This window comes from Elaeis guineensis, chromosome 1 (assembly GCF_000442705.2).
Source record: "Elaeis guineensis isolate ETL-2024a chromosome 1, EG11, whole genome shotgun sequence".
Lineage (NCBI taxonomy): Eukaryota > Viridiplantae > Streptophyta > Magnoliopsida > Arecales > Arecaceae > Elaeis > Elaeis guineensis.
This window is the reverse complement of record NC_025993.2, coordinates 15,790,556-15,800,769: the sequence shown is the minus strand read 5'-3', so window position 1 is coordinate 15,800,769 and position 10,214 is coordinate 15,790,556. Positions and strand designations below refer to the sequence as shown.

General features: G+C 38.9%; 2 protein-coding genes across 5 annotated transcripts; one reads left to right on the top strand and one right to left on the bottom strand.

Annotated features, from left to right (window-relative positions):
* Window positions 1–1,568: 1,568 nt before the first annotated feature.
* Window positions 1,569–4,370, top strand: LOC105037996 (pentatricopeptide repeat-containing protein At2g20540). Its single transcript, XM_010913650.4, has one exon. The coding sequence runs from the start codon at window positions 2,193–2,195 to the stop codon at window positions 3,804–3,806; it is 1,614 nt and encodes a 537-aa protein (XP_010911952.1). The 5' UTR covers window positions 1,569–2,192; the 3' UTR covers window positions 3,807–4,370.
* A 132-nt stretch (window positions 4,371–4,502) lies between these two features.
* LOC105037997 (serine/threonine-protein kinase ATG1t) lies at window positions 4,503–8,885 on the bottom strand. Of its 4 annotated transcripts, none has more exons than XM_029262474.2 (8): window positions 8,231–8,877; window positions 6,282–6,399; window positions 6,130–6,210; window positions 5,980–6,052; window positions 5,773–5,866; window positions 5,630–5,710; window positions 5,430–5,538; window positions 4,503–5,357 (listed from the first exon to the last, which is right to left on the bottom strand). In XM_029262474.2, the coding sequence occupies exons 1-8, from the start codon at window positions 8,480–8,482 to the stop codon at window positions 5,305–5,307; spliced, it is 861 nt and encodes a 286-aa protein (XP_029118307.1). In that variant the 5' UTR covers window positions 8,483–8,877; the 3' UTR covers window positions 4,503–5,304. The 4 variants fall into 4 exon arrangements, with proteins under 4 accessions (XP_029118307.1, XP_010911953.1, XP_029118308.1 ...); XM_010913651.4 differs by having other exon boundaries at window positions 5,980–6,044; window positions 6,130–6,188; window positions 8,231–8,868; XM_029262475.2 differs by lacking the exon at window positions 5,630–5,710 and having other exon boundaries at window positions 8,231–8,885.
* Window positions 8,886–10,214: the final 1,329 nt, after the last annotated feature.

Genomic DNA, 10,214 nt, shown 5'->3' with positions numbered 1-10,214 from the left:
CAGGAGATAGATAGTCATCAAATAAAATATATTGTATATGACATGTGAGAGTGCCTTGTGTGATGGTTGTCTATCTCTTAATGGCTACCATTGAGTATCATACCGGACTCTATGGTGCAAACTGCATACCATGGAGAATCCACGCTCCTTATTGAGCACCCAACAGCACCCTTCTTTTTTGGTTTAGCCCTTTCCTCTTTGTTGCCTCTCCAAGCCTCCTCCACTATGCACTCACCAACCTCTGCAAAGATATTTGTCATCATGACATGATTCACAGGCTATCCACATCCATCTTTGATAGGATTTCTCCAACTTCCTTACCCATCTTGAGATCTTTATGTACTTGCAAGTGCAGAGAAGTGCCTGTAAATGGCCAACACTTGCTTCTAGTAACATGATGTCCATAAGGTCATTAGCTTCTTTCAATTTGCCTAGATAATCATAGAGACCAGCCATGCAAGCATGGTGATTCATTTTTTATTAGCTTAATTACTTTGAAAACCTTAGACTTTTTGGAGGTTTTTATTTTTTTCTTAAACTTTGATTCATTGCAATCCAGTTCTCAAACTCTTATAATGTTACAATTTCTCCCCTGAGTGCTATTTTCATTTGACAACTGTAATGGAAATATCATGTGCTATCATGTGATACGTAATGGAAGTTGATGTAGAATCCTAAACATCTTCTTCCTAATTTCTTTCTTTTAGCTAGGATTTCTACTTTCAATTTCATCACTTTTTTTCCATCACTATCTCTTTTAAAACACCACCTCCTACACCACCATCAGCACCTCTATCTATACCATCACTATCTCTAAATCCTTTTTCATGGTAGTTGCAGCCACTACCAAGACTACTTCTATCACCATCCTTTTTATCAAGTATTGAAAATTTTGAATTTTGAGATCACAAAGATCTTAGTTGTCTCTTTTTTTTTTGTTATTAACATTTGCTTGAGAAATTGTGTGATTGATAAGGTTTCTAGGTTTCTAATGATTTAAATTATTGATTTATTTGATCTGTAGCTAATCTTATAAACTCATAAAGCTAACTTTGGAGAGTCTAAATTTAAAAAAAAGCCAAAAAGAAGATAAGAATAACCAATCTAATCCTTTGTGCTTTGTTCTCCTGTCTTTTTCTTCTCAGATAGGTCATGCTCCAAAAAGATGGAGGAAAAGTAATGAAATGAAAAGTAAAAACCATAGTTAGAAGGAAGAAATGGGAAAGAAGAAAAATTTAGGATTCCACATCAGCTAATTCTATACCACATCAACTTTTACTGTATAACATGATAGCACATAACATTTCTATCATGATTGTCAAACGAAAATAGCATTCAGGAAAGAAATTATAATGTTATAAAAGTTTAAGGACCTGATTACAACGAATTAAAGTTTAGGATAAAAATAAAAATCTTGAAAAAATTTAAAATTTTTAAAGTAATTAATTTAGGTCTTCGATTGTAAAGCCCGCAGCCTTAGTATCAGATCTGATATTAGTACCATACTATTAGAGTACTAATACATCTAGTATGAAGACTAGTTTAACATATTGATTATCAATCCATCAACTATATTACATACCAATTTAGTACTGATATGATATGGTATGGCCGAATAAATATGGATTGATATGATAAATCTTGCTTGATGTGTAGGAATGCACTAGCCGCCTTCTTCCACCGAGCAAAATCAGCAACTACGTCAATTTCACTGGAAAGAACAAATCAATCAATTTGGATCCCAAAACTCCAGAATTGGCGAAACAAATCCAGGGCTTCCTTCAGAAGACTATCTTGGGCATAACCCACGATCCAAGTCGTCCATATTATCACATTCTTTGGCATAGTCTGATCAAACACTTTCCTTGCTACTGGTAAATCCCAGCATTCGACATAGAAATCAGTGAGAGCACTTGAAAAAATTGCATTATTTAAACGAGAATATCCATTTGTAATCAACAGAGCATGGATCTGGTTTCTTTCACAAACTTCTTCAAGACTGCTGCATGCTTTTAGTATCAGAACTAAAAATTTCCCATCCATATCCATGTGAACATTACCCAACATAAGATTAGAACTAAAAACCCATCTTATCCGCACTCGCATGGAGCTGAGCCCCTCCTTTCAGCATCAAATCCTTTGAACAACTCCTAAGGAGCTGAGCCATCCTTTGCAGCTCCATTTTGTTCAGTATGAAACTCCCCTCATGGGTTATCAGAGAATTGGAAAATGGAATCATGCCAACATTGAGAAACTGTACCAGTATGGGAGAATTAAGGCAGCTACATGCTCACATTCTGGTCTTTTCCCTTTCTCAAAGTAACTTCCTTGGAACTCAAATCATAAATATTTGCAATAGCAATAGAAGGGTAGACTATGCCGCTCTAGTCTTCAACCAAGTCTATGAACCAAATGTGTTTCTCTACAATGCAATGATCAAAGCGTACGCCCAAAATTATCATTGCTCTGAAGCAATCAGCCTTTACAAACAAATGTTGAATTGCCAGCACGCCCAAAATTCAGTTCTGGCTGATAGATTTACCTATCCATTTGTGCTTAAAGCTTGTGCCGGTCTACTTCTCCTTGTTCTTGGCAAGCTGGTTCATGTCCATATATTTAAATCTGGGCTGACCTCTAACTCTATAATTCAGAATTCGCTGATAGAGATGTACACAAAATGTGATCATTTAGTTGATGCACGTAGAGTGTTTGATGAAATGGAGGACAGAGATGCGGTCTCATGGAATACGCTCATCTCGGCGCATGCTAGGCTTGGGCAAATGAGGAAAGCCAGAGCTTTGTTTAACTCAATGCCTAGTAGAACAGTGGTTTCTTGGACTGCATTAATCTCTGGGTACACCATGGCTGGCCGGTACTTTGATGCAGTCGAGGTTTTTCATCACATGCAATTGGAAAGCTTCGAGCCTGATGATATTAGTATTGTATCAGTTTTGCCTGCTTGTGCTCAGCTAGGGGCTCTGGAGCTGGGCAAATGGATCCATGCCTACTGTGATAAGCATGAACTGCTTCAAAAGAGCTTCATTTGTAATGCTCTTATTGAAATGTATGCTAAATGTGGGAGCATTGATCAGGCTCTTCAATTGTTTGAGGAAATGAAAGACAGGGATGTGATCTCATGGAGCACGATGATTGCAGGTCTCGCATCGCATGGGCAAGCTCACAAAGCAATCAAACTGTTTGTGGAAATGGAGAAAGATAAAAGAGTGAGGCCAAATGGCATTACATTTATTGGGCTCCTATCCGCTTGTTCTCATGCTGGTTTGTTGGATGAGGGGTTCAGTTACTTTGATTCAATGAAAGAGGTATATGGTATTGATCCTGGTGTTGAGCATTATGGGTGCATGGTGGATCTTCTTGGTCGTTCAGGCTGCATTGATCGTGCAGTACAATTTATTGAAAGCATGCCTGTTCCACCGGATGCGGCTGTCTGGGGATCTTTGCTCAGTGCTTGCGGAACTCATGGTAATATTGGGACAGCTGTGAAGGCAATGGAACAGCTCATCGAGCTCGAGCCGGAGGACATCGGGAACTATGTGATGCTTTCGAATATATATGCAGCAGCCAGGAGATGGGACAGTGTTGCAAAGTTGAGGAGAGTGATCAGAAGTAAGAGCTTAAAGAAGACGCCAGGGTGCAGCTTGATAGAGGTGAACAATGTGGTTCAGGAGTTTGTAGCTGGAAATGATTCAAACCCACATTTTGGTGAGATATCAGGGGTGCTGTACTTGTTGGCTTCCCAGCTTGGCCATTCTGGATATCAGAGAGCAATGGAATATGAAGAATAAGCAAATTTTATAGATTCATCTCACAAGCACAACAATGATTTTTGTTTTTCTCAGTAAATAATGCAAAGCTCGAAGATGAGACAGAAGAGGTAAAAGAAATTCCTCAAGCAAGTGGCTACATTTAAACTGCATCTCACTATATTTCTGCCTGCATGTTTATTATTGGCAAAACAAAATTACGGTAGTCAATTGATACTATGATGTTTTATGGAGGTCCTTCCCATAGAAGAAATGATATTAACTAATCTTGAATGCTGAAAAAAAATATCTGATGAGAAAGTATTATTTTTATATGTATCATGATTTTTGTCTTGGATGTAGCAGATTTTGCTGTCAAACCTTACCTAGAACTACCCAAAGAGGCTCTACTAATCCACAATGGATTCAGTGATCCACCTTGATCATTAACATGCATGGTTTTTAGTGTTTCACAGAAACAAGTAAAAGATAGCCCTCGTGAAATCTTCCAACATGTTTTGTATTATTGTTCAACATAGTGATGGATCAAAACACAAAATAAATGCTCTACTTTGGTTGAACCTTTTGCATTAGTTATACTGAATGCTTGATTTGCACTCCTGGAACTCATGGCTGTGCACCGAACCCACAGCAAGAATCCGGTTTAGGTTGAAAACATAACCTGCATTTTCTGTATCATCGTTCATCAAAGTAATGGACCAAAAAAAAAGAGTCTAATTTGGTTGAAGTTTCTGCATTAGTTACTGACAACGGAATCATGATTTACACTCATGAAACTTGTAGCTATGCACTGAACAACACAGTAAAAATCACTTTGAAGTTAAAATCCTAACAAAAAGTGCAATGCGTGCAAATATACTAACAGATTCATCTTATGTACAACAGCTTATACAGTGACAGTCTGACAGAACTCCAAGATCAGCATATCTTCAGAAAGCTGGATGCATCCTTATGCCTAGGATAGAGCCAATGCTTCATTTCAGCTGGAGTAGGGGAATGAATTAGACTTGTTTGATTTTGGAAAGGATGAAATTGACTAGGTATTAAGTTCATCTTTGACCGAGTAGCCTGCGTGCTCGAAACCAGGTGCATACTATTGAAGAAACCCCTCAATTAAAGCTGGAGAATATCCTTCCCTAAACAGAATATCCCTTATTGAAGCTTCATCAATCTCCAACACACGATGAACTAAAATGCAGCCAGCAACGGATCAGAGCATTCAAATTTCATTATCACTGCTGCCTCATGATGTCAGCCACTGCCAGCAGGACTGATGGTAAAAAGCTTCAAATTTTTTGCAGGCTGAAACAAGACAAGCTCAAGACAGATCCAAAGGAGGACAATGCCACAGTCCAAAGATATAAAACGCCAGCATACAGCTTGATTAAGCTGAACAGTTAGCTGAAGACCTGTTGGCTTTACAACTAAATACATGAAATAAATAACCTAAGGAAGTCAAATTCAGTTTGTGAGACTCATCTCCTAAGCTCATAGATAGTCTATTTTCTAAACAAACTACTCATCTTCTCAAGAATTTGTGATGATAGAACTCATCAAATGACAAGCGTTTCCCTGCAAATGATAGAGAACTTTGTCAGCAACACATGAAACAATAGATGAAAATTTGAGGTTAGAAGTACAAACCTGGGTTTTTGCACAAAAGACTAGTACACATATCAATAGAGTCAGGATGCAAGCTGGGGAGGAGCTGTGAAAATGGCAAGGATGTACTATCTTTTATACTTTTTAGCAGCTGCAGCAGAAACCAACATTAAGCCAGAACAAAGGCAAAAGGAAGGTTATAATAATGATACAATAATCGTATTTGTAAATAGATTAGCCACCTGAACATTGTTTTTGCCACGAAAAGGTGGATACCCATTCAAAAGCTCAAAGAAAATTGCACCAATACTCCACATATCTACCTGGTTAGAGAAGCATTTCAATTTGCTGTCATTTGAGTAGCAGGAGAGAGTGAAACTTTTACCTTGTCATCATACTTTTGAAATTGCATAACCTCTGGAGCCATGTAGAAAGGTGTTCCACAAACTGAGTCTGCAAACTCACCGGGATGAACAACTCTATTCAAAAGCAGTAAGAGAACATGTAAGATTCCTTCTGAAAATAAACTATTAGTTGCACAAAATACTCTGAATTCTGATATGGAATACTCCAGTAACTTGCTGCTGAGTACCTTGATAGACCAAAATCAGATATCTTTAGCACAGCGTCATTGCTGGGAGTAGAAAGTAGAATATTCTGCTCCACTGACGGCAAATGTCAATGAACTATGAAGAGCATGAATTCTATAACGTATAATTAGATGGTTAACATTGTTCTGTACCTCCGGTTTCAAGTCCCGATGGATTATGTGGTGAGCATGCATTACCTCCAAACCTGCTCCTGCAATATGAAGATAAATGAACTAACATCCACGAGATTAGTGGAACAAAAAATCTTGCTTGATACTTATCAGTTCATTGATGATACAAATACCTATCTGCTTCATGAATTTTCTGACAGCATTTTCATGCACCCTCCCTTTTTGCTTAATGTAAGTGGCTAAATTTCCTCCTTGACAGAACTCCAAGACAAGGAATATGCATCCATCAACCTGAAATGGGAAAATATCGTGAAGCAAAAGAGTGAAAACCTCAAGCTTCTATTAATGTCCATCACAGGAACCATGATAAATAAACTCGAAATAATGGAACTTGTTCGGACCATGGCCCCGATCACTCTTCTAAAACGCAATTGCCCAATAGAAGGCAGAATTTATTAGCCTTTATCCACAGGAACAGAACCTCGCATCCTTACGTGCTGCAGACGGGCCTAAAAGGCTCCACATTTGAGTCGATCCGCATCAAGCCAGATCAACTTCAAGCGACAGGCTGGACGGTCAGTCCAATTTAATCCCTACCCACCAGAGGTAAGCCAACCCTCCAGGTCAACCATCGAGGCATTGTCGCTAACCCACAGCCACCCCCCAACCGGCAACCCTTCCTGGGTCCCACTGGGTGTGTGCTGGAATTTAGCCAACAGAACTCTTTTCGAATTCTACTTTGAAAATTTTGATGATAGGTAGTGTTTGTGATTAAAAAAAAAAAAAAAAGCCCCTAATTGTTTGGCCTTATACATGTAAAAAGGCACCCATGTAGATATACACATTATATAATCCTCAGTAGGGAGTTGAAAACCCTTCTTTACCATCAAATCTTCAGGTGAAACAGCAGCTTAAAATTAAAAAAAAATAAAAAATAAAAAAGATGATCTACATAAATTCTATAGTTTCTCGGAGTTTCAGATGGGTTCAGCTGTTGCATTTGATCTTATTTTCTTTCAATTTGCTCGTTTAATGGATGAACATACTGATGATTGACCTTACCTCCAATTTCCATGGAGAAAAAAAAATTGATAGAGCCATCATGGAACACCAAATAGCCAAAGCTCCACTATCAGAATTTCTGGTAAAAACATCGGAGTGAGGCAACAACCCTATTTAAAAGGTATCGCCCTCCAACAACAGCTTAAGAAAAATTTTGCGATATTTTCGTTCCTCTGCAAGTTCAAATTTCCAATTCTGAACATCAAGCCCTGGCTATAAAGCTCAAAGTTACTAATCCTCTGCCAATAATGTACCTCCAAACCCAACATACTTCCATGAAGCATGTGATAAGAACCTAATGAAGTCCACCACTCTAGATATTACAAGCCCCAAATACTGAACAAACAACTGCTCAAAAGCTCCAACTATTTGACTTCCGAAATAAGAATTCCATCCAAATACCAAAATCCTGGTTCAGAAACCCCAACTAGAGCCAATCCAAAAAAAGCTAACAGAACCAATTTCTCGATAGAATAAAACCCCCAAAAATTTTCAAATAGGGAAATCAATTGAAAGCTTAACAACTGCTCAAAAGCTCCAACTATTTGACTTCCGAACTAAGAATTCCATCCAAATACCAAAATCCTGGTTCAGAAACCCCAATTAGAGCCAATCCAAAAAAAGCTAACAGAACCAATTTCTCGATAGAATAAAACCCCTAAAAATTTTCAAATAGGGAAATCAATTGAAAGCTTAACAACTGCTCAAAAAGCTCCAACTATTTGACTTCCGAACTAAGAATTCCATCCAAATATCAAAATCCTGGTTCAGAAACCCCAACTAGAGCCAATCCAAAAAAAGTTAACAGAACCAATTTCTCGATAGAATAAAACCCCCAAAAATTTTCAAATAGGGAAATCAATTGAAAGCTTCAGTCTTTACATCTCTGAACTATTTAATTCAGTCTAAACATCAAACCCTTGATTCATAACCCCCAAGCAGCCTCGATTTTAAACTCTTTCCCCTCAATCAAAAGCTTTAAAACACAAATTTAAACTCTAAATGAAATAAAAAATAGGAAAAAAAAAGAGGAATGAAGTGGAAAGGGAAGGAAGGGAACCTGGAAGACATCAAAGAGGCGGATGATGTTGGGATGGCAGACGCTGGCCAAGAACTTGATCTCGCAATCGAGGCACTCCCTCAGGCTCCTGGTGAGCCCGGAGAGGCGGACCTGCTTCAAGACCACGTCCTGGCCGCTCGATCGGTGGACCGCCTTCCACACGACCGAGAACGGCCCTTCCCCTCCCAGCCTCCCCCTCACCTCGTAGTCCCCGTCGCCGGCGATGCCTGGCGGTGGCCGCTCCTCCGTCATCCCTCCCTCGCTCCCCGTCGTCCTGTTCCCCTCTCCGTGCTACACGTCATCACCGTCCTCCCAAGACAACCGACTGGTGGGTCTGAAATCGGGATTAAATATGGATATCAATGATATCATAACTATATTAAAATTAATATAGACGTTGATGCAAATATTAATTCAAATATAAGAATTTATATAGATCAAATAATTATTTTGTTAAATTTAAAAATATTATACAAAATTAAATAGACGTACGAACAGAACCAAAATATCCGATCAGATTTATCTATCTACGTCTATATTTATTTATTTTTGATAAATATTAATGTAAATATAGATATTAATTGAATAGAAGATGGATTCGATCCATCTTCCCTCCTACGATTTTTGGAATCTTAGGCATTTTGTAAGTCCCAAGAGAACTATCCAAACAGTGCCAGCCCACACAAGCAAACATCAAACGAGCCATCTGTCAATGGCATAGTTGGATATTTTTTTGGCTCCCAGGGGCACGTGGCTTCTTGACATTTCGGTCCGACGCAAAGTTGCGGAGGCACGGGAGGGGTTGATAAGCATGTGCCCATCAGGTGGCCGATGCCGGAGGCGCTCAACCTTCGTTCAGCGCGTCCAGCTAATGGGAGCCAATTTTGTATGCTTGGAAGCATCTCATGTGCATAAGAAAAGATAGCAGCATAGTTGATTGGATTGCTTCCATGACCCACCACTTTGGTGCAGCTTTTTTGGGTGCCATCTTTGGAGCACAGATGCCCCGTGGTGCACGTAGGGCACCGCGGGGTGCAATACACTTGTAGATGGCATCCACACTCCGATAGTATATGATTGCATGAGACAAGACTTCCAACTCCGCAGACTACATAATCTATGAATTAAGAGGGTATTTAGTTAGGAAGAATTAGATTTAGATTGAAAATAAAAATGGATGGCTCTCATTCTAACTGTTTGATTGAAGAGGAATCCCATTCCAATTCAATTCCGAAGTAGAATGAAAATAGTTCAATCCTCTTAAAATTCAAACTCCACTGTCTCTTAAGAATTTAAATATCTATTTCCATTCTTATTTAAATTCTGATTCTGATCACGAACCAAATACTTTAGAGATATGGCCATTCCGAATCTTGTTCCAATTCATTTCGATTTCAATTTCAATTCTGATTTCAGCCGTGAATCAAACATCTCCTTAGTGGATCTGTGATTATTTTGCCTACCGAAGAGTTTCTTTTCTCTATTTGTCTTAGGCAAGGCTGTATCTCTCGCTGTTGGTCTTCATTTTCGGTGTCAACTTCCTGCGTAAATCAGGCTATTGAATAGACCAAGTTATGCGCAAAATGCGGGAGTCTTTGAAGCGATTTGGCAGTCGGCGAGATTGGTTTTTAAAAGAGCCATAGCCCAAGCTGTAGAGATCATGGAGGATTCGTCGTCCCAGTTGACTTTCAGGACTCGAGATACTTGGGATTCTCTTCTTTTTCATACAGCGCGGAGGAGGATCTTCTTCTTGTTGCGCCACCAAGATCCGATACCACACGATGCAGCAGGAAGAAAGAAGAAACAAAATAAGAAATACAATATAAATACGTGGATCAGCCTTAAGCTTACCTCCACGAGGTGTGCAAGATTTACGATGAGAGAATAAAATAAAATCAATACAAAAGAAACTCACTACTCAACCTTTGTATAAGAGTCTCTCAATAAAAAATTTCAAAATCCTCATAAAAGCTCTCTAAAACCT